Raw genomic sequence first — 27,520 nt, 5'->3', positions numbered from 1 at the left:
GAAGTAATAGCTGAAAATTTCCCAAACATGAGATTGGAAACTGACATCAGAATCAGTGAAGCATATAGAACTCCAAATAGCCATAACCAAAATAAAACTACACCCAGACATATAATAATCACCATCCCAGAAATCCAACATAAGAACAGAGTATTAAAAGCTGTCAGAGAAAAGACAAATCCCTGAAAAGGAAAACCTATCAGAATCACAGCAGACTTCTCAGCACAAACAATAAAGTCAAGAAGCGCAAGGAGTGAAGTATTTCAGATCCGAAAGGAAAATAACTTCCAATCCAGATTGATGTACCCTGAAAAACTATCTTTCAAAATTGATGGAGAAATAAGATACTTCCATGAAAAAGAACAGCTGAAGAACCTCATGACCACCAAACCAACCCCGCACAGAATACTGAAAGACATTCTAGAGAGACATAGGAAAGAAACCTCTAAGAAAGGCAAATAATTAAACAGGAAAGGTAAAGAGTAAACAGCAGAAAGAAAACATGTCAAAAATAAACCAATACATATATCAGTTATAACCATTAATGAAAATAGCCTCAACTCACCAATTAAAAGAAACAGATTGGCAGAATGGATAAAGGAAAAACATCCAAACATATGCTGTATAAAAGAAACCCACCTAACTGAAAAGGAAGGTCATGGACTGAAAGTCAAAGGATGGAAAACAATACTTCATGCAACAGGAACTCCCCAAAAAAGCAGGGGTAGCTATTTTATTTGTAGACAATGCAAACTGCAAACTAAGAATGATCAAAAGAGACAAAGAAGGTCACTATACACTCATTAGGGGATAACATCAAGAGGAAGAGATAACAAACAAATTTATATGCAGCAAATTTGGAAGCGCCGAGCTATACAAAACAAATAGTAACAGAAATGAAAAATCAAATAAGCAATAATACAATTATAATGGGAGACCTTAACACTCCATTGACACAAAGAGAGATACCAACTAGATAGAAAATCAGCAAAGAAATAACAGAACTGAATCACACCTGTGAACAAATGGACTTGGTGGATGAGTACAGAGTGCTCCACCCAGCAACATCAGTATATACATTCTCCTCAGCAGCACATGGGACATTCTCTAAGATAGACCATACAGAACATGCTTAAGTAAAGGCAAAAGAATTGAAATTATCCCATGCATGTTATTGGATCATAGCACCAAGAAACTAGAAACTAATCACAAAAGAAACTGCAGAAACCCCACAAACACATGGAAATTGAATAATACACTCCCGAACAACCAGTGAGTCACAGAGGAAATTAAACAATATGTACAAGCAAAGGAAAGAACAAATACAACTTACTGCAACCTGTGGGATGCAATGAAAGCAGTCCTCAGAGGAAAATATATTGTGGTGAAATCTTACATTAGGAAAACAGAATGAACACAAACAACCTGATGCTACATCTCAAACCTCTAGAAGAAGAAGGCCATTCAAGCCAAAGCCAAAAGAAGAGAGGAAATTATAAAAGATCAAAGCAGAAATCAATGCAATAGAGACTAACAAAACAATACAAAGAATTAATGAATCAAAGAGTTGGTTCTTTGAAATAATAAAAAATGTTGACAAGCCCCTAGCCAACCTTATTTTAAAAAGAAAAGAAAAAAAATTCAAATTCATGCAATAAGGAATGAAAAAGGTGAAATCACTACAGACTCAGTGGAAATACAGAATATCATCAATACCTATTTCAAAAACGTCTACTCTCATAGGCTTGATAACCACAGAAGAAATGGACAGATTCATAGAAACATATGAAATACCAAGCTGGGTCAAGAAGATGTAAAACTGCTGAATAACCCAATTTCAATTAATGAAATTGAAAATATAATTTAAAATCTTATCAACAACCAGGTCGAGAGGGATTCACTGGAATTCTACAAGAAATTCAAAGAAGACTTAATGCCGACAATACTCAACTCTTGAGTGACATTGAAAGGGAAGCAATTCTCCCTAACTCATTCCTGGAAGCAAGTATTACCCTAATACCAAAACCAGAGAAAGACCCAGCCAAAAAAGAGAACTACAGGCCAATGTCCCTGATCAAGATAGATGCAAAAGTTCTCAATAAAATATTGGCAAACAGAATTCAGCAACTCATTAAGAAGATTATGCACCATGACCAAGTGTGATTCATCCCAGGAATGCAGGGATGAACATATCCATATCAACAAATGTAATCCACCATAACAACAGAGCCAAAAATAAGAATTACATGATCATTTCTATAGATGCAGAAAACACTTTTGATAAGGTCCAACACTTATTCATGGTAAGAACCTTACAGAAAATTGGAATATAGGGTCTTTACCTCAAAATGATAAAAGCCATCTATGACAAACCAATGTCCAGAATCATATTAAACAGTCAAAAACTGAAAGCCTTTACTCTAAAATCAGGAACAAGACAAGGATGTCCATTATCACCATTACTATTCTATAGTGCTGGAAATACTAGCCAGAGGAATTAGAAAAGAAAGAGAAATAAAAGAAGAAGTTAAATCATCATTATTTGCAGATGACCTGATACTCTACATAGAAAAATGCCCAAAACTCCATTGAAAGACTCCTAGGTATAATAAACTCAGTAATGTAGCTGGATACAACGTCAACACTCAAAAATCAATAGCATTCCTATAGACTAAGAACAAACTCACTGAAAGAGATATATGAGAAGCCTCACCCTTCACAATAGCATCCAAAAAATGAAATACTTAGCAATCAATCTCACAAAAGAAGTCAAAGATCTATTCAAGGAAAATTATAATACCCTATAGGCCATTACTTAGAAGGCAATAAGATTCACTAAGATGCCCATTCTGGTTTGACTATTATCTCCTTTGGAAGTCCTGTAATGTTTACAAGGTTTAGGTTTTATTGGTCTTATTCTCTACTGTTTAGTTCAACTTTATAATACCTAATGAGATAGACAATTCTTTTTAAGGAAGCAAGAGGCATTATGGTAACCATTGTTGATAACCTTGTACTCTGCTTTTACATCATGTGCTATGTCTATCATTGGTTTTGACTGACAGCTTTGTTTTACCAAATTTGACTTTATTCTCTTCCGAAAAAAAAAAAAAAAAAACGTAATAAGAACTAAGGAGTTAATAAAACCCAAAATGTGTAAATTTTGTTGTAAAAAAGAAAGGGAAAAAAAGTGCTCTAAAGGATACAACTGCAAGTGTGTTTAGGGGTGTTAAATAGATGACCACATTAATGTTTTTGGTTGGATCATTGAACACAACTGTTAGCAGTTTCACTGTTTGGATGTCCACTTTGTATGCTTCGATACTGTGACTTGAGCAACTATCTCTAAGATGATAATGTGTAATCTATTAACTGGTGATTTCTTACTGTTTTTTTTTTTTGTAGTCTGTATTACTTGTACCTTTACACCACTTTGCTTTGTTTATTTTTTCTCTTTTTCCTTTTAAATAAAATTTTAAAAAAAGAGAATTATAATACCCTAAAAAAATTGAAGATAATCTTAGAAAATGGAAAGACATTCCTTGTTCATGGAACAAATATTGTGAAAATGGCCATTCTCCAAAATTGGTATATAGATTTAATGCAATCCCAATCAAAATACCACTAGCATACCTCACAGATCTAGAAAAATCACTCCTGAAATTCATCTGGAACCAGAAAATACCTAGAATAGCAAAGGCAATCCTAAGGATCAAAGGCAAGGCAATAAGCATCACAATCCTGATTTGAAGCTATGCTACAAAGCTACTATAATAAAATCACTGGAATAAAAACAGACCTGAAGATCAATGGAATAGATTAGAATACTACAAACACACTCAGCCACATTATCTTTGATAAAGGGGCCAAACATGTTCACTACAGGAACGACAATCTCTTAATAAAAGGTGCTGAAAAAACTGGCTTTCCACATGCCGAAAAGTAACACTAGACCCATGCCTATCCCCATGTACTAAACTAAAATCTAAATGGATCAAAGATCTAAATATTAAAACAGAAACACTATATCTGCTAAAAGATAAAGTAGGTAGAAATCTTGAAGACATAGGGGTAGATAGAGAATTAATGAACAAAAATCAAACCGCATGGGAATTACTTCCCAGAATCAATAACTTGAATCACATTTAATTAAAAAGTTTTTGCATGTTGAAAGAAATCTCCAACAGAGTAAAAAGAAAACCCATGAATTTTGAAAACATCTTAGTCAACTGTCCCTCAGACAAAGGACTTACAAAAAATTTGAAAAAAATCAGACCCCCAAAATTCAAAGACTCAATCCAAAAATAAGCATCTGAGATGATTACACAGTTCTCAGATAAAGAAATACAAATGGCAAATGAATATGTGAAAAGATATTCACCATCATTGGTCATTAGAGAAATGCAAGTTAAAGCCACATTGAGATTCCATCTTACTCCAGGAAAAAATGGCCAGGATAAAGAAAGCTACCACTAACAAATGCTGGAGAGGCTGTGGGCGAAAATGGAACTCTTTTGCACTGTCGGTGGGAGTGCAGACTGGTACAGCCACTGTAGAGGTCAGTGTGGAGGTTCCCCAAAAAGGTGGCTTGGAAGTCCCATTTGACCCAGCTATTCCACTTCTAGGCATATTCCCAGAAGAACTGAAAACAACATTTCACAGTGATATATGTGCACTTACGTTTATAGCAGCACAATTTGGAATAGCCACATCTTGGAAACAACCTAAATGCCCATCAACTGAGGAATGGATTAAAAAGATGTGGTATTGTTATACAATGGAGTACTACTCAGCTATAAAGAATGATCACATTGAGATATTTATAGGTAAATGGATGCAACTTGAGACCATACTCAGAAGTGAAATAAGTCAAACTCACAGGTGTAAATACCATATTGTCTCCCTAGTGTAAGAAATGGTAGGACTACATGAGATACAAAATCCTCAATAAATATAGTGAAGGGATAAGAATCTGCTCAAAAAAGGAAAAATAATACTTCAGAGAAGAGGAAGAAAAAAAAGGAAGGGAAAAGAAAAACATCTAAATGTTTATAAACACACTTAGGATAGCTAAAATGATTGTGCTACAAATTCTATAGGTTCTTGGAACAAAACAATTAACATTCATAGGATTGGAACAATTCTGCGTGTTTGTGTCTGGTGATCTAAGGAACTCTTGAAGATCAGTATGTAAAATAACAACCTTAGCTCTGTTTCTACTACCTTGTTTTGAAGGCCTATATCATTACTGTTTTGGTAATGTTTTGCTATTGTTATTTATTTGGCTTTTTTGTCTCTTGTTTTTCCAGTAATCTGTTTTATTTTGTTTTGTTTTTCCCTCTAATACAGAAAGGATAGGTATATGTATAGAGATTTTTATATGCATAGAATTTCTCTTAAACAGTTTATTAGAACTGATTATATTAGGCCTGATGAAATGAACAGCTACTTTGAAGAAAAAGAGACATTATGGTATCCATTGCTGATTCCGTATTGTCATGCTGTGAAATCCAATAATGCTTTTTTTTTTTTTTTTTTTTTTCAGAGTGGTTTTAGTCAGTTTTGTACTGTTTAACTTCAACATATATGAAGGTATGGACAGCTATTCTGAAGAGAACAAGAGACATTATGGCAGCCAGTTTTGATTTATTTATTGTCTGGTTTTGAAGGCCTCAATGCCTCCATTACTCTGTTTTGATCAATTTTATACTATTTTGTTTTGTACAAATTCATTGTGTGTGAAGATATGGACAACTATTTAGAAGAAAACAAGAAACATTATGGTAGCCACTGTAGATCTCCTGGTGTCTTGCTTTGAAATTTGTGTCACTTACATTATTTTCTTTTGACATGCTTTGTTCTGTTTTGTTACATTTAGTTTTACACCTCTTTAAAATAAAAAATAAAAAAAAAGAAAACCTTTTTCTTTGTCTATAACTTTACAAAATGTATGTGGGCCATAGAATATGAGTTTGGAAAAAAAGGTTGAACATAAAATCTAGTGTCTCTTTTCCAATATTCCTGACCAAAAAATACTGGTTCCAGAGAATATCCTATTTTTATATCCATATCATCTCTGTGTAGTAAGAAAGTCATATGTTGTCACTAGCATTTTACACTTAATTTTCCTTAGCTCAGGTGACAAACCTAGCAAGACATAGTGTGAGGCTACTCTTGGTCTTAGAATTGAGCCCAGTGTTTTGATCATCTGTCACATATTTCACATTACGCTGCGCCTCATTCTTTCTGTGAAATGTTCAGTAAAAAGCTATAGTATAACTATGAGGAAAAATACATTAACTTCTATCATTGATACGTTTCAAACAATTTGCAATTTATTCAGTGATAAAGATATGCTAAGCAACCTTTCATACTGGAAACAGTTACCTGTGAAATTGTAGTTTTCACCTGATACACAATTGAAAAGGGAAATTGATCTGTGATTTATGTTTTATTTATAAACTATTATCCCTATTCTACTATAATGATTTACTTGTACCATTGAAAAATGTTTACAAGGAACAAGGGCAACGTTCTTATCGAACAGCAAGGAGGTAAACTACGTAGGATGATACACGTATTTGTGTGGCATGCAGGATTTTAAAAGGTGGTATCTACAAATAAACTATCATTTGTCAATGTTCTCATATTTTGCTAAAATGAAACAAAAAAGAATAAAAAAATAAAAAATGAATATAATCCCACACACAAAACAAACCACATGCAAAAAGGTGGTGAAGGGGCCATGAGTCACATTTAACAAAAGCAAAATAGAAATTCCAAGTAAAGCTTTAATATGACAAAATAAAGCAACAAAGAAGCCATTTTCTAAGTCTATGCTAGAGTTATTTTTACTTTATAAGTTATGTAGCTTTTCTAAACACTAAAGGTTTCATATTTCAAGGATTCCTATAAAATACATTGAAAAGGATAATAGACATGAACTGCATTAGTCAGAACTTGTACTGTTTGCAGAAGATACTTTGAAAGAGCTTGGCTAGTTTAACATGACTGAGAGATAGCATCCATCTTTCACTAGATGCATTTCATGTTTGTAATTTTCCATTATGGGCATTTTCTTTTTTAAGAAAGCTACAACTTAAAATGTAATGGAGAATGAATATTTACTTTATAAAAGGTTGGTTATAACACAAAGGAATTTGAAAAGAGAGTGCCTTAATGTGATGATTCTGTCTAATAAATGAAGCTTTTATTTTATCAAATTTGGTAAGATAGTGAGGTTTAGAAACTCAATAACTCCATGCAAAAAAAGCTATAATTGTTCTTGATTATTCACTTTAAACAAAATCTATTTGAAATCATCTTTTTTTCTGCCAATATAATTTTAGTTCTAAATTTGATAGAGAATGATTTTATCCTTTTAGAACCTCTGAAATGTAATTTTTAGGTATTTGTCTCAACATCAATTCTGAGAAAACCTTAAGATTTTAAAAGTAATATTCCACACTATAATATATAAGCAAACCAGTTGTTTCTTGCATATAATTTTGATGACTTTTAAAATGAGTAAAGATCATATAGAGAGTAAATAAACACAATTAAAATTTGAATTTCAATAAGCATAATAAATGAATATAATGTAATGAAAGTGGGCTCATATTTACAAGCTGAAATATATTTTAAATAATGAAGATCCCCAGATTTCCTGTGACAGTAACAGAGTTAAACACATGAGATTTAATAAATTTCTTATCTACATTATAATTTATATGATTTTGAACATTATTGATTTAACATTTTTAATATTGCAGTTCCACTATAAAGACTTTTATTTATTACAGTCATTACTTTCCAGTAGAACTATTAAAATGCGTGAGCATGTCTTACATTTGTGGCTGGGTATTGCATAGGTTGAGGTGATTGGGCAGACATGCAATATGTGCGATTGGGCAGACATGCAATATGTGCTGTAATTAGAGAAAATGCCAGAGGTGCTTAAAACTGCTTTTTTTTTTTTTTAATATACAAGCTTGATGCCTCTAACTTGAAACAGTCTTCCTGCCTCAGCCTCCAGAGTGATGTGTACATTACCATACTCACCTTGTGCTATGAATTTGTAGGTAGTATTTAATATAATTTTATAGAAAATATCTTCTTAAGAGATTTTAGGTTCTGTACTCTTATTATTTTTACATGCCTAATACATTCAGAATTCTACAAATATACATTTACACAACAGTGAATAACTATTGATCAGTTTATATTAACAATGTTAGATTTTTTAAAATAAAAAACCAGGATCAATAGTTTTACTTACATTTACTAGTTCAACTATAAGATTGTTTTTCTTTAAATCAGTGAATTTTATTGAATAATTTCTTTTTATATTAATATTAGCTAATAATACCTTTTACTTATCACTTTACAATGTTTACAGATAGTTTCCCATGCATAATAAAGTTTTCAACAAATTACATCTTAGTATAGACAACAATGACAAGTTAAACCCTTACAAATACATATATTACAGTAGATTAAGTCTACAACACACTGTGGATTCAAAAAGATATTTCCAATACCAATTTTCTCTATTGCATCCTACAACGAGTCTACACACTAAATTTGATTTCACATTGTTTTAAGAAATTAACATTTCTATTGTCATCAAATAGACACAACCACATGTTTCTTCAAAATTAGTTTCAGAAAGAGGAAATTGTACATGGCATTATTTTAGACAATAATCCAGTGTACTTAGATAATTTCATGATATTACAGGACAGTTTCATAATTTAAAGACCAATTTTATTATACTACGAGTCACTTATACTGGGGTATGTGGGATTACATAAAGTCCAAGCCTTCCAGTATTTTTCATTATTAAATGTTCTCAGAACACACTAAAATGTCTAAATTAAAAAAGAATTAATGAAGATCAGTTATTAATTGCTCATCATTAGGTAGATTCTAAAATCAAATCCACTGGTCTTCAGCTTGCAAGATTAGAATCTTTGAACAGAGCAGCTCAGATCTAGAAAGACCAGCATTGAATGCACTCCTAAGTTTCCTTAAAAAATTGCTTGATCTTACGTACCCTTTTTACTGCTGCTGAGCAAAGCAGAGGAACACTGTACAGGCACCCTCCTGGAGCACAGTTGCAGAAGGACACACATTTGGTTGAACAAACCTACAGAATATTGATTACACTTCATCTGCTAAGCTCATGCCTACTAATTCTTTAGTACTAACGGAGAAATTCGCTTCTCTAACAAACATTCCCTGATCATTGCCTCCTAATTCTACATTAGGGCCCTTTAGATACAACTGTGTGCTTAATCCAATCTCTAGATACAACTGTGTGTTTAATCCAATTTACAAAGTTAGAGAACACCACTGAAGTGATATATTTACATTTTTGTCTTGAAAGCTACAATGCCAAGTTCATGTAGACACCATTGTTATTTTATATTTATGTCCCCAAGATCACGTCCAGTACTGGTTTGTAACAAGTGCTTAGAAAATGTTGATTGAATGGAAGTTGAATGAGAGTACCATGGCCACATCTGGTACACGTGCCACATTAATGGTGTGGAGATGGAAAGATAAGACTTAACTGCTCAAATAAGTAAACAGACAAACAAACAAAAAGAAAAAAGGAAAAGAAAAAGACTAATAGCATATAGCAAAATTCCATGATATAGTCTCCTTAACTAGAATGAATGAAGTTATTTATACCATCAGAGCACATATGCTTTTTTTTTTTTTTTTTTTTTTTTTTTGTACTAGGAATCAAACTCAGGACCTTGCACTTGCCAGGCAGTCACTGTGCCGCTGAGCTAAATCCCTAGACCCCAGAATACATCTTTGATCCTGTTATCACTGACTAATATCTTTATGCATCTATGCATGAAGACATATATGATTTATTATAATGAAATTATTGCTACATAATCAATAAATGTGATTTAGAAAAAGAATTTATATAGCTGCATTTTCCTGAAATTTCATTTTCTACATGTAAAACTTGCATGAAGCTTTCAAATCCTTGTATGCATTCTCTATTTAGTTAAAATGCAATAGAATATTACCACAAAAGCATTAAGATCATGTTAATTATTTATAATAGGATAAGTGATACTTATTTTTACTATATAATAGATAACAAATATCACTGAATTAAAAACATTACTTTATATATGGATCACTCTCCCTGAAATAAAATTTCATTTCCTTCTCTTGGAAAAATGATTTTCCAAAGTGAATTTCAATTTAAAAAAATGCATATGAAGAGATTTCTCTTAAAGTAAAAACATACATGCATTTCAATAAAAAACATAAAAAGATATCCTATATATACAACATTAATAAAATTTTCATGAAAGTAATGAACTTAAAAATAAACCTTTGCAAACTTTCCTATCATTTATGAAAGACATAAGGTATTAATTTATTATCTGCTTTCCTTAACTTTATTCTATTTTTCTAAAACATCTTTAAAATAACATTGAAATGCGGACAGGAGAATATACTTTGGGTATATTTTATAGATAGTAGGTGTGATCAAGGCAATTATAACCGGAGAATAAAGTGGACACACTTGAAATTTTACCACAGTTGCACACAGTAAAGCTCAAATAAGTTGTCTGAAGGGAAAATGCTGCATTCACAGAGCACAAAATACAGTCTAGAAAATATTTCACATGCTTAGTTACTTTGATTTAATTCTTACATGCAACTTCATGAAAGTCTTAGATAAAGTATGTGTTTTGTGACTTCTTTTCCCAAAGACAAAACTATTCAAAAATTTTAGAAATCTCTTAATCACTGCACACTTTACAATGCTAGAGAAGAAAAAAATGAGAAATTATTAATTTTTAAAGTTACCCAGCAACTCCATTGCATCGTCTTCATTATCAATATCTTCCTCTGTCACAGATGGGGTTGGGCTGTGGAGGGACTCAAAGGAATCTTGAGAAAGCATTGCGGCCAGAAGTTTCTTATGCTGCTGCTGCTGCTGTTTTAATCCTTTAGTTTTGGGCTCCATCTTTAAACTGAAGAAATATTTAAATGTCAATTATCTGAGGGGATTAAAGAAAATCTGCAATTTTCATTCCATTTTGTTATGCAAACTTATGGATATATTATTTAAGGTGTCCTCAAGGACTATGGAAATACTGAGTCTAAGACATTCTTTGACCCCTCACCAAAAATTTCAGTGGAGATGAAACTCTTGATCTCACTTAAAAGAGGAATCCATGTAAACCAATTATTGTCCATCAGAAATTAACATTCAGTGTTAAAAGATTTCCTGCCTGTTTTAAGGAGAAGCTAGGAAGTCCATATTATTAGTCTCTAGTTTACTAAGTAAATTCATATCAAGCAAAACACAAGTAATGGGGTGTGTATTTTACCACAGTAAACTAAAAAATTTTTACAAACCAATTTGATTTTTTCTCATATGTGCATTTAATTGGCCCAGAGCTATTTGAAAAAAGACTATCCTTTCCATCACTGAACTGTTGGGCAACAATTATAGTGGTTTTAAGTATATCTTTTTGTAAAGTCTTTTTAGTAACTGATTTTGTGTTATGCATGTGAGATGTATCATAGTTTTAATCATAGAAGTAACAAAATTACTTTGAGTAAAAGCTAGACACCTTACTTTCACTTTCTTTACCTTTAAAAACTTAGTTTTTGTTAGACAGGTCCTGCCTTGTTGTCCAGTCTAGCCTTAAACTCTGTATGTACCCCATAGCTCAAACGATCTATCTTTCTGCCTAAGCTTCATTAGTGTTGTGATTTTAGGCTTGTACAACTACAGTTCTCCTTTCCTACTTTCAAATATTATTATTTTGTGTATCAGGTGGCATTGTAATATTTGTTGCAATAATCAAATACCGTTTTTAGGAATCACAAAGTAAAGTAATCCACTGGATATACTCCTATTTCTGTTTTATTTTTTCTTGATGTTCCAAGATTTGGTCATTTCCTTTCTGTTTGAAGCAAACAGTAGCCCATTCTTTCACTTTTCTTTCGTTTAAAAATGTCTTAATTACCTCTTCAGTTCACTAGCTTTAGAATTTGTGGCCGATAGTTCTTTTGACACTTTCTTCTGGCTTATGCATTTTGTATGAGAAGTCCAAGGTTATTCAAATTGATATTGTCTTAAAGATGATATATCTCTACACATCTCTGGCTGTTTTCAAGGCTTCTTCTTCAGTACTGGCTTCCGTAAGTTTACCTATGATATACTTTATAAGAAATCCTTTGGGTGTATTCTATTTGGAACTTTCTGCAATTCTTGATTCTATTGATTTACACCTCGCAAGGTGTAAATTTATTATTAGAGAACTTTTCAAGTGTTATTCCTTCTGGTTCTTGTTCAACCCAATCACTTTTCCTCTCTTTGGGACTCAGTTATAGGCATATCAGATCTTTTGTTATTCTGTCATAGAACTCTGAGGCTGATATGTGTTTTTCATTTTATTTCATCTTTGTTGTTCAGAATGGATAAATTTCATGCATCTGGCCCTGCTTTTAAAGATTTTATCTTCTGTCATCTCCATTCCAATATCATGTTCATGCAACAAGCTTTTCTTTTTATTTATTTATTTATTTATTTATTTAAGAGGAAAAAGAGAAAAACACAAAACAAACCAAAGCGGCGTAAGGGTACACGCAATACAGAACTACAAAAACAAAACAAAACAAAACAAAATAACATAACAGTAAGAAATCACCTGCTAGTAGATTACACACTATCTTCTTGAAAATAGTTCCTCAAATCACAGTATCAAAGAACACAAGGTGGACATTCAAACAGGGAGACTGCAAACAGCTGTGTTCAATGTTCCAAAAACATTGATAAAGTCAGCTATTTAACACCCCCAAACACACTTGCTGTTATATCCGTTAGAGCTCTTTTTCTTTTTTTTTTCCCCTCTCTTTTCTTTTTATTTTTGTGATTTGTTTTTCGGTTATATAATCTTCAGTTTGTTTTTTTCCAATACCCATTTTTTGCTGATTTTCCATATGTTTATTTACTACAAGAGACTTTAAAATTTTTATTGAAGCATTTTTATGAAGATTTCTTTAAATTCCTATCTGATGACTCTTTTTTCTAATTTATCTCAGGGCAGCATCAGTTGGTCTTTTATCATTCACATATACTGACTAGTTTAGCTCTAGCTATGAATAGTGCTTTAAAAACTGTATCCTGTACAATGGGGCTGGGGATTTAGCTCAGCGGCATAAGCGCCTGCCTTGTAAACAGGCAGTCGTGAGTTCGATCCCTGGTACCGATAAAAACGAAAAAGACCAAAAAAAAAACTGTATCCTGTACAATTTGGCTATGACCTTAGAGTCCTTGGGTCCTATGTAAATCTTTTATTTTAGAATGTAGCCTTCTGTATCTCCTAGTGTAACTCTTTTGTATATAATCACAATAATAATTTAACTGTCAAGAGCTCTTGCCATACATTTTGGTCTGTGTGCTTTATCTAGTGTTGCTCTGACTGCCTCTGATCCTTGCTAGTGAGGCAGAAGCAACATCCTCAGGTAGCATTTTCAGATTCTCCTGATGTTGGAGAAACTCTAGTTAGTGAGAAAAATGGACCTACCTGGTCTGTCTTTGTGGGAGACAACTTGAGTACTCCCCTTGAGTGCAGGACAACTGCTGCAACTTTGATTATATGGAGACTTATTTCCTTATACTGTGTCTTGCTCTTTTGCCTGTTTTCTCCTTGCTGTTTACAGCCGCCATGAACTGGGCCCCAGCCATGCCACCCTGCCTTGGAGCCAAATGAGTATGGACTGAAACCTCCAAAAAACTGTAAGAAATAAACCTTTCCTTTCCCAGCTTTGGGCTTCAAGTATTTTGTCTCAGCAATGAGTAAAAGTAACTAAGACAGCACATATATAAACAAATCCATAAATGATCTTATTGGGAAAGGGAAGAGTTCAAAAAATGAACTCTACATGAAATAAGTTTATGATATCATAAACTTTACCATAACTTGATGGTCCCATAACTTTATGGTATCATTGTTTTGCTATATATAATGATTATGATTATATAAAAAATCCTCATCAGGAAATTCATGTTAAAGAAGCAAAGAACTAACATGTTGCATGCAATATTTAAAAATCAGAAGACCTATGATAGATAAGAGATCATAAATACAGATGGAAAATGTTAATTAGTAAATATAGGTTTATATTATGTGAATATTAATAATTACTACTCTTAAATTTTCTATGCTTTGAAACTTTTCTGAATAAAAGTAATAGAAATTTGAGGAGAAAATAAGAAAAATTAAGAGTATACTTATCAATAATACATATTATGAATTAAAAACTAGTGGTCAACTTAACACCAGGTGAATTAAATCAGCAACCACCTGAAGAAAGTTGCCAGCATAAACAGAGACATGGAGAAGGAGAAGCGAGCATTGTAGGCTTTTCTAAGTGTTGCTGTTGAGCAGTTGGTTCTCCTGGAGGAATTCATCATGACTAGCTTCCTCCATGTGAGTTTGACCATTGTCATGGGAGGAGCTCAGGACCTTGTTGGTGAGAGTGGCTATGGGTCACTTTGAGGAGCTCTGGTCCTTACATCAAGCATCACTTCCAGACTCTGGAGGGGAAAATGAGTGCTGTTTAATCTCCAGGAAAAACTCATCATACTGGCTTTCTGGCTTGTGCTGGGCCATTCTTATGGTCTAAGGAGCTTGGGACCTCTGATTTGCTTGAGGATGGCTGTGGTACTTTTCAGGGCATCCCTGGATCTTATTTTGAGTGTGACTTCTCAGCTCCAGTGTAGAACCCTCAACCTACCAGCACAGCTCCTTCACCCTGCTGGCATAGACTTTCGAGCTTCCATCACTGACCTTTGGGCCTTCCCAGCACAGATCCATAAAACAGACTGGTGTGAGTCCTTCTTGTGGGCTCTAGACCTCAGCTGGACTTGTGGGAGGCATTGTCATGGGCTCTAGGTTTTCATCTGGACTTATGCAGGACATTGCTGTGAGATCCAGGCTCTTAGCTGAATATTCTGGGTCTTCAGTGTTGTGGATGGATTTCCTGCACTTTCTTGTATTTAACTCTGGGTGACCACCATAAAATAATATTATAAATTCTGTGTCTTGATTCTAATTGTTCTCCTCACAACCCTGACTACAATAATATCTATTTGGATTTTAACCTTAAATTAGATTCTCAACACAGACAGTTGCTGAGATGTTATAAAGATGTATCCTTGTTTAAATCCCTTTTAAATTTTTTAATAATTATCAAATAATGTAATTTCAAATAATTAATAAATATGTTTTCCCTATAGTACTAGAGATAAAACTCACTCACTGGCCAAATAATGGAAGAATTTTACTTAGTGCCATTGTCTTGCCATAATGTTTGTTTTCATTTCTGCATGTCTTTTATCTGAGAAACAATGTAACCATTTCAAAGTCTACCTTGACCAACTTTATTCATTGAGAAGTAAACAGAACAAAACAATTTAAAACAAATTTTAATTTATATTCCTTACCTGATAAATCTAACATGAAAAAATTTATTTTAAGTCAACTTATTTTAAAATAATGATATTCATTTATCAATTTAGCTTTTGATTTGAATAGAAGAAATATATATAGATATCACTTTCAGTGAACACAGTTTATTGAAAAAATGCCTAATTTTGCCCAAGTTACTTACTCTATCTTTTTCTTTTTGTATAATTCTATACTGTAGATTATACTAGTACCTACCATATAAGGTGCTGTGACAATTGAAAAGAGCTAGTATTTTAGCAGAGCAGTATACAACTGTATTTATGTTTGTTGACTAAATCATTAAATTTTCTTTTATGATTCTGCATTTTTATATTGCAAACCTAAAAAATAACAAAATATTTCATTTTATAGTATTCTATACTTAACAAAATATGCTTTATGCTTTCTGGTAAAAAGTAGTCACAATTCCTTGGCAAGTTTACCTTTAGTGGTGAATAAAAAGTCCCAAAGTTTTACTGTTTGAAGTAGATGTTTTATGAAGATTCTAACAATGCTGATTTCCTATATACCTAAATATATATGATAGTTAGAGATTACAAGTTTCACGTAAAATTATTATGAACTCTATCTTGAGGATATTATTTTATATGAATAAGTACGACTCCCATGTTTACTATTATGCTTATAAAATATGTAATTATATTTTAAGGTCAATATTGATTAAAAGATCAAAACATGCCTATTTACAAGAAAGTATATCAATCCTAATGTAAACTTCAATTTTGATTTTGGGTCCACAGATGAGTTTCTTGAGTCCTTCGTGGTGAATGTACTCTGCCTTATAAACCCTGTATTATATACCAGCCTCAGGAAGGCCTGGGACCTGCCTCTAGTATCAAATAAATCAGTTATGTCCACATCATCATGTATCAGTATTATAGTTTAGTGAGCAAAATAAAGAATCTAGAGTGTTCAGGAGCTGCTGTTATTAATTATGCAAGTAATTCTGGTCCTCACAGTGTTTTGAGTTTCACAATTATAGATAAATACTGTGAAGAAAATGCTTTAATAAATAACTGAGAGATAAGATTTCAAACACTGCTGCAAACCAAGTAAGATGAGGACTTAGACTTGATGAAATCTCAGAAGGTGTCATTGGAATGACACCAGGAAACACTGGTAGGAGGCCACCTGGTGACATTGATGAGGTAATTTCAGTAGGCAGTGCGAATAAATTTCTGTCCAGAACAGACTGCAAGGAGAAGAGACAGTGAACCTAAGAAAACACTGTGAACAATTCATAATGAGAAAGAATGCAAGAGAGCAGAAACAGCTGCAGGCTAGAGAGGCTGCTTTTTTGTTTTGTTTTGCTTTTGGTGGTTGTTGTTATGTGGATTGAACGAGGGTCTTTGCACTGCAATAATTCTCAACATTTTTTAAATTCTATTTTTAGACAGGCTTTTATCAAGTTACCAAGTCCCTAAAATGGCCAGGGTAGGCTCAAACTTGTGATCTCAGGTGTAAGTCACCATGCTTAGATGAAGCTGCCTCTTTTATAAAGAAATCCCAATGTGTCTTGATGCTGATGGGAATGATCTAGAAGAAACAGTGCCAGAAACACAGGAAAGTGACCAACACTCATAGATGAACAAGCCTGAGGACCCAAAGCTAAGAACTGTGTTCACCTTGGGCCTTGAACATGAGCAGCTCATCTACAGTTACAGGAGAAGCAGAGGGTTGGAGAGGGGAGGTGAGACAGGAAGACTGGCATCCGCACTCTGCAGAGTGGATGTGTGCAGAGTGGCACAGGCGGCAGCTTCCCTGGCAGGTGTAGTGTGCTCCCAGGAACAGTGCCCCATTCACTGGCACAAACCAGTGCATCACGCATTCTTCAGCCTGTGCTGGTTGCACCACAGCATAAGTGAATCAGATTTCAACAGGGTAAAGCTTTCTCAGAAAGTGAAACCAAGGAAATGATAAGTGAGGGAGTTACGGTTGTATCCAAAGGACAGAGTACAGCACAGGGCCATGATAGAAACTAAATAAGAAAGAAAACCAGGTGGGGAGGGGAAGGAAAAATTGGCAGAATCAATAAATTTTCAGTCCTAAAGTTAGGTACCAGAAGGCAAGAATGAGAAGGACAGGAGAGGAGAGAAAGTGAGATACCTGAAATGGACATTGCAAACTGCAGAGCACACCAAAGAGAAGTTCTCTTCTCGAATATGAGAAGGAGAACGAGTAGGTGAGGGAAAGTGGAATTCAAGACCAGCGGCAAAAAGCAGGCAAAGGGAATGAGAGACTAGGTTGGGAAGGATCACTGATGCTGCCACTGATTTTACCAACCTAGGAAAGAGGCTGAAGAGAAAACACACTTTGGGGAAGAGGGATGGCGTGGAGATTGGCAAATTATTGCTAAAAGATGTGGAAGATGAGCACATAGTGAAAACAAGAGATTCAAAAATCACATTGTAAAGCCTTGTAAGCAGCTGAAAAGCAAAGATAAAAGCTTCTTCTATTTCTGCCCTGTAGTTTGAAGATTCAAATGAAAAATACCATCATTAAGAGAAAATAGCACCCCGGTCGGTGAGGGGAAGAGAAGAAGGAGTTGAAGTAATTCTAATTTGAGGATTTAAATTTTAAATCCCTTCACCTGGCCCCTATTTTCCAAATTTGAGCCTAAATCTTAGTAACAGGGTTGCTAGAACTCCTCTCTAGGGTTGTACAGTAAAACATGTAAAGGCACAATTTAGAAAAAGACAGCCTGGCTCAACCACTTATTAGCTTTTTAATCTCAAGACAGGAATGTAACCACAGTGGGTGTTATGGTTCGATAACTAGTGGTCAACTTAACGCCAGCTGGATTACATCAGCATGGCATTGAGAGAAGATGCTCCACCTGAGGAGGGTTGCCAGGATAAATAGGTGGAGAAGAAGATAGGTGTGGAGAGGGATTGAGGCATTATGGAAGCCTTGTTAGTTCTCCTACAAGTTGCTGTCTGAGCTGTTGGTTCTCCTGGAGAAGCTTTGGTCTTCACATCAAGCATTGCTTCCTGGCTCCGGAGGGGAAGACATGTGCTGCTTGGTCCCCAGGGTGAACTCCTCACGCTGCTTCCTGGCACGTTCCCGACTGTGCTTGTCGTCGGAGGAGCTCGGGGCCTCCGTGTCACTGAGGACAGCTGTGGTTCCTTTCAGGACAGCCCCGCTCTTTGTTGTGAGTGTGACTTCTCAGCTCCAGCGTAGAACCCTCATCCCACTAGCACAGCTCCTCCATCCTGCTGGCATAGACATTCTGGCTTCCACCGCTGACCCTTGGGTCTTCCCGGCACGAATCCGTAAAAGAGACTGGCGTGAGTCCTTGTGGGCTCTGGACCTCCAGTTGGACTCGTGGAGGCATTGTCCTGAGCTCTGGGTTTTTATCTGGACTCATGTGGGACATTGCCATGGGGTTTAGACTCTTGACTAAATAATCTATGTCGTTGGTGTTGCGGATAGATTTCCTGCATTCTCCTGTGTTAACTTTCAGTGACCATTATAAAAATATTATAAACTCCATGTCCTGATCTGAGTTGTTCTCTGTGTAATAACCCTGGACTACAACAGTGGGTTTTCTCAATCCTGAACAGGGGTAACAATAATGCTTTTGTGGAGGTAAAAATGAGTCCAGATAAGAAAAGCACACTCAGCAATTTCTAAGTCATGATTGATAGTATTACGTATTCCAACACCACCAGGATGGCAGTCTGGAGATTTATTTTTTCTTGATGTATAACATTTCATATAGAAAGGAAGCCAAAAGAAGTCTTATGGAAAAGAAGAGCAGTTTAATATTTCAGTTTGCTGGTGGCATACTCAAGGAATCCATTTTGCTTCAGATTATAAGGGGAACTTCTAGACTAGGGTCATATGGAAAGAGAGCATGTGAAGCACCCACCCCAGCCCAGCCTCACGCACCTGCCTGTCATGGTGAGAGTCCACTGTCTGCCTCCTGTCCTCCACCTTCCCCGTGTACCCGTCCTTGCTTCCTTCCATTTTGTAGTCTGTTTCTAAGCACATGTTAGTAAACATTGGGTTGCTCTGATTCCAGGTGCTCTCCATGGTGGGAAATAGGAGCTTCTCTTGTAAATGATCTCCTGAATTTGTGAAATTCGCCCTCAGAGCCTTGTAGGCAGAATCTGCATTTTCTGACTCTAGTAAGAAATTAAAAGATCTTTTTGCTCTAAGGTTTGGGGAATGAAAGAGGTCAGAAAAAGTTCTACAGTCACTTGTTGCATTTATATATTTATGTAGATTCTTTTAAAAACATGTCTAAATCTGATGCTAACTATAAATTGATGTGTAAATCAGTTGAGCAGATACTAATTAACTGCTTGCTATATATCCAGTATGTGTGCACCAAGAAGCAGAAATAAGAATTTGAGGGGTGGGATTCTCTGACTTTAAAGCAGTGCTTTGGGTCAAGGATTATTTTTCTTCTTAATGTTGATCTTACTAAGTTTTAAGAACATTATTTGACATTAATGTTCAATAAATAACAAATTTATTTTTCTTTTTAAGCCACTATTTTCAAACGTACACACCAAATAAATTAAAATTTAAGTAGATAATATGTCTTTTAACTTGACAGCTATAAAAATGTAGACAAGCCAAGGATTTTTAGCTCAGTGGCGTAAGTGCCTACCTGGCAAGTGAGAGGTTGTGAGTTTGATCCCCAATAACAACAACAACAACAAAAATCTAGGCAAGCCAGGTGTAGTGGTACATTCCTGTAATCCCAGAATTTTAGAGGCTGAGGCAGGAGGATTGTTGTAAGTTTGAGACCAGCCTGGGCTACAAAGTGAGCTCAAGGACAGCCTTAATTGCATAGTAAGACCTTGTCTCCAAAAGAGAAAAAAACAAAACAGAATAAATTAAAAAACCAGGCAAATAAAAAATTTGATAGTGAAATAGAAAAAAAGTCTATATATGAATGTTAAAGATGATTAACGAATAATAGATTATAAATGCATAATTCCTATTCCTTAGCCTACAATGACCAGTGCAATTCCATGAGACTTAAAGTATGCATTTTATTTTTTCTGATTAAAACAGATGGTTTGATCATCAATATATCTAAGGCCTAGAAGACCTGAATGTAGGTTAAGCCCCAACTGTTACTGTCGAATAGATATGGAGTTCATAGATAACTAGTACTATGCTTCATGTAATTATCTGAATTTTAATATATTCTACAAATAAATATTCTGAAATAAGTATATGATATATCTATTGACTTTAATCTGTCATAAGGTATAACCCTGGTATGTTGATATAAACTTGGTATATTTTTAAGATTTTTTAAGGATTCTGATCCTTAGTTGATCATGTTACAGTATTCCTAAGCTACTTAATTTGACTTTATCTCTGCTGTATGTTTCACACATTTTTCTGTTATGACTGTAATAACATATGACAAAATTAGGTATTTTTATTGTTATTATTGGAACTCATGTATAAAAGAGTAATCCAAGTTGTTAATTTTCTTTCTTCTCATTCTATTTCTATCATATCACCTATAACTTCTTGAATTTATAGCACATATTTGCATATTCAATTGTTTATTGTTTGCTTCTCCATGGACAGGGAATATTTCCAGATTTTGTTCACTAACAAGTCAGAAACAAGTTGAGCTTTAATGAAAAAGAAAACAATAGGAAATGAGTTAGGCTTGTATTTTGATATTTAATATGTCTTTCTAAATTAAGTAATATTTCTATTAATTTTATGGCACATTTACAACCTAATAATGCTGAGTTAGCAAAGCTGATTCATTATAGGTCTATAATGTTTATGGATATTATTATTTTAATAAGATGGTTCAGCTTTAAAGGAGTCATATTAGGTTTTCATGGCTTGATGAACCCATTTACAAGTTCACATTTAAGATTTAACCAGTAATTATAGAAAATACATTACACAGCAATTGCAAAGTCTAATCAAGATAGCTTAAAATAAGATTATATTTATATAATTTGATTGAACTTAATTTTGATTAAACTTCATATTGTTTACATCTATATTGTAATTATGTGAGTGTTGTTTATAACTCTAAATGTACAATGCGCGTACATGTTTTCTCACTAGCTCTCGAACCAAGCTATAGCAACTGATGCCAGCAGGTGGTTTCTGACAAACACAAAGTCTTCAGTCATTTCCCAACACCTCATTTCTCTCCTTCCTGTGATGGTTAAGATGCTTCATCTCCTTGTCTAAGCTCTCCTAATTCTGAACTTATTTGGGAATCTAAAAAAGATATAGCAGGAAAATGTCCATGGATAATATATACAACATTTTCCTGTGATTTGCACAGTTCTCTTGAGTTTCTCTTGAGTCCTTTCCAGAGACCATCTATGGGCTATGGATTTATTAGCAGCTCTTCTCCTTTATCATTGGCTTCTCTATATTGCCCTCTAGATTTTCTCCACATTTAGTAGCAACTAACTCCTTGTGTCAGCTATGTATACCAAAGTTATGGACCCTCTTTACACAATGATGTGTAAAGGGGGGATTTGGCCATGAAAAAAGTTCGGATAAGGTATGTTGTTTAAAAAAACTGTTCCATGAAAATGTTTCAGGTAAATTTATGGTTATAAGACTCAGGTTTAGTATACTAGTCTATCATATAGGTATAATTCTGCATGAGAGGTAAATGTGGCTATGTACCTAAGATGGAGTATGTAAAAAATCTATCAGCTAAGACTTAAAACAATACACAGTAGAAAAAACTGAGTTAAAGAAAGAGGTAAAAAAAATAATGATAGAATATAATTAATCCTTTATTTTAAGGATCTTAATTATTTATTTTTTTTGTTTTATGAAAAATAAAACAATTTCATAGCAAAATAATAAAAGAATCCCAACAGTTAATACCCGGGACCATTATATTCAAAGAAGTTATTTGGAGTACAAGACATGACAAAAGATTCTCTTACAAAAAAGAAATAATAGCTCAAAACTTTCTTTTCAGTGAATTAAGAGAAACTCACAGTATAAATGAAACAAATTAACATATATATTCTTATAAACATGCTTTACTTAGTAGATATCTCATAACAACCATGCCTTCTAGAAGATGTCTATTAATAATAACCATGTATCAACCCCACTGGTGAAAGAAATTGGAAAAATTCAGGCTTGAGAATTAAAATTAACAATCAGTTATTTGAAAATTCTAGAAAATCATTTGGTCTCTTAATTTTTAAGGCTGTTAAATTATACTATGAGTTCATTCTATATAAAGATCACAGCTAATGCTATAGGTACAGACTCTAGAGCTATTAAAATTTTCTAACACTTTCTAATTTATCCAAATCAAATTTAATGTTATAGGAATTATTTGTATTAGACCCAATCTACTGTTTTGTGAATGTTTTGTATTAGTATATGGGAGGAATATAATTTCTGACTCATAGTTTAACAACTGTTTCTACATTTAATTCAGTTAGGCATATATTTTTCTGATATTGTGGGCATCTTGGCAGGACATTACAACATTTTCATGTAACAGATAATCTCTCAACCCATTACTTACACATAGAAAAAAATAAAGACAAAATAGCATTTCAAGAATTATATTTGGGGAAGAACTTTGTGTACTTAAATGTCTGAGAAAAGGATTCAGCTAGCATTGCAGAAAGAATTCCCTTTATGACTATCCTAAAACTCATTCAAGCTCAGAAGAAAATGAAAGCACCAACATTTGCAATAGATACCTCTGATTATTATTATGACTAAATGAAAGCAAAATGAAAGTTGACATTTCTCTATATTTCACAACTGAAGATTGAACAATGAATAAAGATAAAAGTCTACTGGGCTTCATAAGTCTGGTATTAAAAATAAAATTACTTTCATTGACAGGTGAAATTGATCTGGCATTTCACAAAAGAAGATAACAGATTTTTAAAAATGAGTTTCTTCTCCTTCATACAGGATACTTCAACTATTTAAATAATTCAAAAGTTATTTCTCTTGGAAACTGAATCAGTTTTATATATGCCTGAAGCACACTAATGGATATTCTCAACGTCTTCCCCTCCAGCTAAGAGAGAAGTCAAAGGACAGAACCTCTGAAAGTTATTGCAGTAATATTTTTTGAGGAAAAAATAGTTATTGGTTGCTGCTAAATTTAATATAGGCAATATCAACTTACTGTATCTGTGGCATGGATAGAAATGTCTTCAGTGATGGTTGGCTAACAAGAGCCAGAGAAAGTTTATGTTCCTGTCACATTTTAAATAATTAAGTATTTAAATCCGTTTTCTGATCTTAAGACAAAACTCTCAAAATGCTTTTGCCCTAATTTCCCTGAAGTTTTTGATTTTTATGTTGAGTTGTATTCATTATAGTTGCTATTGACAATACAAATAATTTTTCTAATAAATATGATCTGGACATTTGAACATTACTGTACTTCATTTCCACAGTGTGTGGATGTTAAGACCAGTCTGTTACTATTTTAAGCATCAGGGCTGAGTGAAATCAGTTATGTATACTTTCAAGCTTATAAATCATAACACTTTGAAAAATTAAAGAAAAAATCCAAGTAAATAATATTCAAGCATAGTTCTCCACTATAAACTCAATTAGTTCTAAATCAAAATTTCTTTCTTTATATTCCACAAAGCTCTACCTCATGTAGCCCATTCACAATACATTTAATAGTTTTCTTGATGACTAACTACATCTTTGTACTATATATGAAGTCCACCCTCTGTAATTCTTAACAGCTAGCCACTTTCTGCCCAATAATACAGTAAGTTCTGACTTACAGTTTATGACCTTGGAGTTACTTTTTCACTGGTTTTAATAGCAAAAAGATGGTAACTTCCTAGTGTTGAGAAAACAATCAAACAAAAGCCCAAAGGCACATATAACAACACTCTAAAACAGGAATTAAGCTTTTAATAGACATATAAATTGTGCTTACAGTCTACAATATGATATTTGGAACTTATATATGTTGTCAAATGGTGAAATATAGCTATTCTTTAGCTTCTGTGAAGTCTATCAATTTTATACATAAAACTGCTATCATGGATTTCGCCAAGCTCTTGTGCTTAGATGTTAATGACTAAAATGGAGTAGTGGAAGACATCTCCTCTCACCTTCCTGCAGCACTGGAACCACTATCTTCACTTTCCCACTGATCATTTTTACTTCTTGGAACTGGTGGCTGCAGCATTTCAGCAGCTAGTGGATCAGCATCATTTTCTTCTCTTCCAATCCATTCTCCAATCACACGGGGTCTCAGAAGAGAAGAATTAAAAGCCACTGCTTCCTGAAGGAAAGGAAAGAAAGTGCTGCCTTAAATTGTCTCTCCTTGTTAATAGGCAACAGGAAAATAACCTTATCTAAAGTTATCATTGCTTTCTCAAACCAAAATGTTCCTTTTTTCTCTTGGACTTGATATGAAACTCTAGTTCTCTCCATATCTACACAATGACTTGTTCCACCATATGAGAATTACACTAATTCCCAAAGGCCACTGTGATTTAGTAGCGAAATCTTGCAATTTGATATGGAAGGTTACATGTGTTCTCGGGAAGGAAGAGTGAACACAGCATCCCTGTTGGGAAAAAGAGGTTGTTGTGGAGCTCATAAAGTTAAAGCATATGATAAATACTTGTAGTTTCTCTCCAGGAAACTACATTGACACCAAGAGACCAAAGCAAGAAAAGGTAGGTCCAGACGTTTGAATTATCTTCATTTTAAATTTACAAGGATCCAATAAAAGTTTGAAGCGAAGAAGTTATCAGCAACTGGTATGTCATACTAACTCAAAAATGTTAGTCTCTTTTAATAAAACTGCAGTGAGGTGGCTTACTCAACTATAAAACTTGGGTATGATGTGGCTATGAAAATCGTATTCAGAACACTGAATACATGTGATTTCTAGGGGTGTAGTAGGTGAAAAAAAAACAAGTTAAAAAGCATTATCGATAGTGTGATCTAATTTTTATTTACAAAAATTGTATTTTTATTTCTATCTTTCACTCCTTAATTTATAAACCTATTTTTTCACTAATATTTATGAAGAGTATTGCAAATAACTGACATTTCAGAGTAATAATGAATAAGAATAAAATTTAATAAAGGTTTTATCTGAATGCAGGAACTATGGGTGATTTTAAGTATTTCCATGTCTTTTTAATATTTTATAAAGTAAATATGTACTTATCTGGTCATTTTTAAACACTGATCTGAGAAACACAAGTTGCTTAAACTATGTTTAGTGAAAAGTTTCGGTATAAAAGGTCTTGAATAAATCCTTAAGAATTTGAACAGAGTATTCTGAATCATTATAATTCACAAAAATAATATGTGAATTCAATACAAATGTAACATTATAATTTATAAATGGAATAAATAGTTAATATATAAACACTATAAAAACAACACATAAAATGTGACTTAGAACATATTTGATAAGCATTTCTCCAAGTGTTGACATAAAGTTGGATAGCTTAATATTGTTTAAATTTTCATGAAAATATAGCAGGTAAACTGTATACAAGTATTTTTATAGCAACAAATTCCATTGACAAATTAAGAAAACAAAGAACTCAGTGAACTTCATCTGTGAAATTATCCAATCAATCTAATATTTTGAAATAACTGGAAAGGCATATTCATCTGCTACAATTAAAAAGTGTTTGAGGAAAAGTAATTAAAATTTAATGGAAAATTTATAGATTTAAATATATATTTATTTTTAAAAGCAGATTCGGGCAAAGACTTGTGTTGGAATAAAAAAACTATAAACATTATTTTTGGCTCCATAATCCATTTCAACCTATTTTTCTTTGAAGTGTTATTCTTTGAATATCATTTTCTCCAACTGTAAAATGGAAGTGACAGAAATTATAAAGCGTATCAAATGAATTCATATGTAAAAGTGAAATTATAATATTACATATATATATAATTATATAAAATTTTGTGTATATGCTACATATAGTAATTTAGGGCACAGGCTTTATTCAAGTCATTTCCATATATGTGATTTATCTGGAAATAAAACAGTAAACAGAACTGCCCAAATTGGTCAGGCGGGGTAAGAGCAGATGCTTGGTTGTCCATTTGGACAAAGGAAAAAGAGCAGGGAACTGATGGTGTGGGTTTTCACTGTATAAAGTTTTATTTCATGAAGTACCAAAGAGGTTGGATAATTAATTTAATGCGAATGATCTTATCTACAAAACAGGTTAAAATTGGGGTTGGATGTTTGTTTTGCTCTAAATTCAACAACAGCATAAGAACTGGTACAAAGAAACTAACCACTGAAACACAGATATGAGTGGGTTTAGGTACTGTAAACAAAAGGAAAAGAAATATGATTTTAAGTTAAGTGTTTAAAAAAAGTTGAGAACTGCAGAGAATCAGAAGTAACTCCTTGATTGCTTACTGGGAAGTTTAATAAAATGATAGACACCACTGCTGCTGGAAAGTACAGCACAGAGGGAAGATAAATGGTTTGGTGTTCAGGATATTTAACTCCAACCAGCAGCAGAAATTTAGTGAGAAATAACTCAGGAGCAAGGCAACCAAAGAGCTGCAACCAGGATCGGAGGAGTTAGAAAGTCTGTGTTTTATGAGTGAAAAAATAGGGATCTACTATTTTATGTTTCTGCACAAATCTCTTTATATGCTAGTGCTGATGAAAAAGGAAGCAAAGAATAATTTCTCTTTTAAAAAGTGCTTTATCTTTTTAAAATTATTGAATTTAGTCTATTTATATGTAGGTTAAAATGGCAGGCTTATGGATGGCCATATTGTTTAGATTTGATGAAGCTAAGCAAGCATCTTTCCATATATCTCTCTCAAAGTACTTTAGTGAAGAGAGCACTTTTCAATGCTACATTCATAAGACTACAAACATCAGCATTTGACCAAATAAACGTAAAGATACACACTGAACATACAATGTTCTCAAAAGTATCTTAAGCATATGGTAAACAAGTAACTTACAATTTCATGGATAATTTTTGTAAATCAGAACTATTCTTTAGAAATGT

The 27,520-nt window shown here is 33.5% G+C and overlaps 1 protein-coding gene across 1 annotated transcript in view; it reads right to left on the bottom strand.

Moving 5' to 3' along the window:
• Nucleotides 1–27,520, bottom strand: part of CUNH8orf34 (chromosome unknown C8orf34 homolog) — a 403,828-nt gene that overhangs the window by 267,156 nt on the left and 109,152 nt on the right. The window contains 2 exon segments of the mRNA XM_063257427.1: nucleotides 10,846–11,012; nucleotides 24,611–24,783. Coding sequence (XP_063113497.1) covers nucleotides 10,846–11,012; nucleotides 24,611–24,783 — 340 coding nt within the window.

Source organism: Cavia porcellus, unplaced genomic scaffold (genome assembly GCF_034190915.1).
Source record: "Cavia porcellus strain 051 isolate PalLab524CR breed Dunkin Hartley unplaced genomic scaffold, mCavPor4.1 scaffold_10, whole genome shotgun sequence".
NCBI lineage: Eukaryota > Metazoa > Chordata > Mammalia > Rodentia > Caviidae > Cavia > Cavia porcellus.
This window is presented reverse-complemented; position numbering and strand designations above follow the sequence as displayed.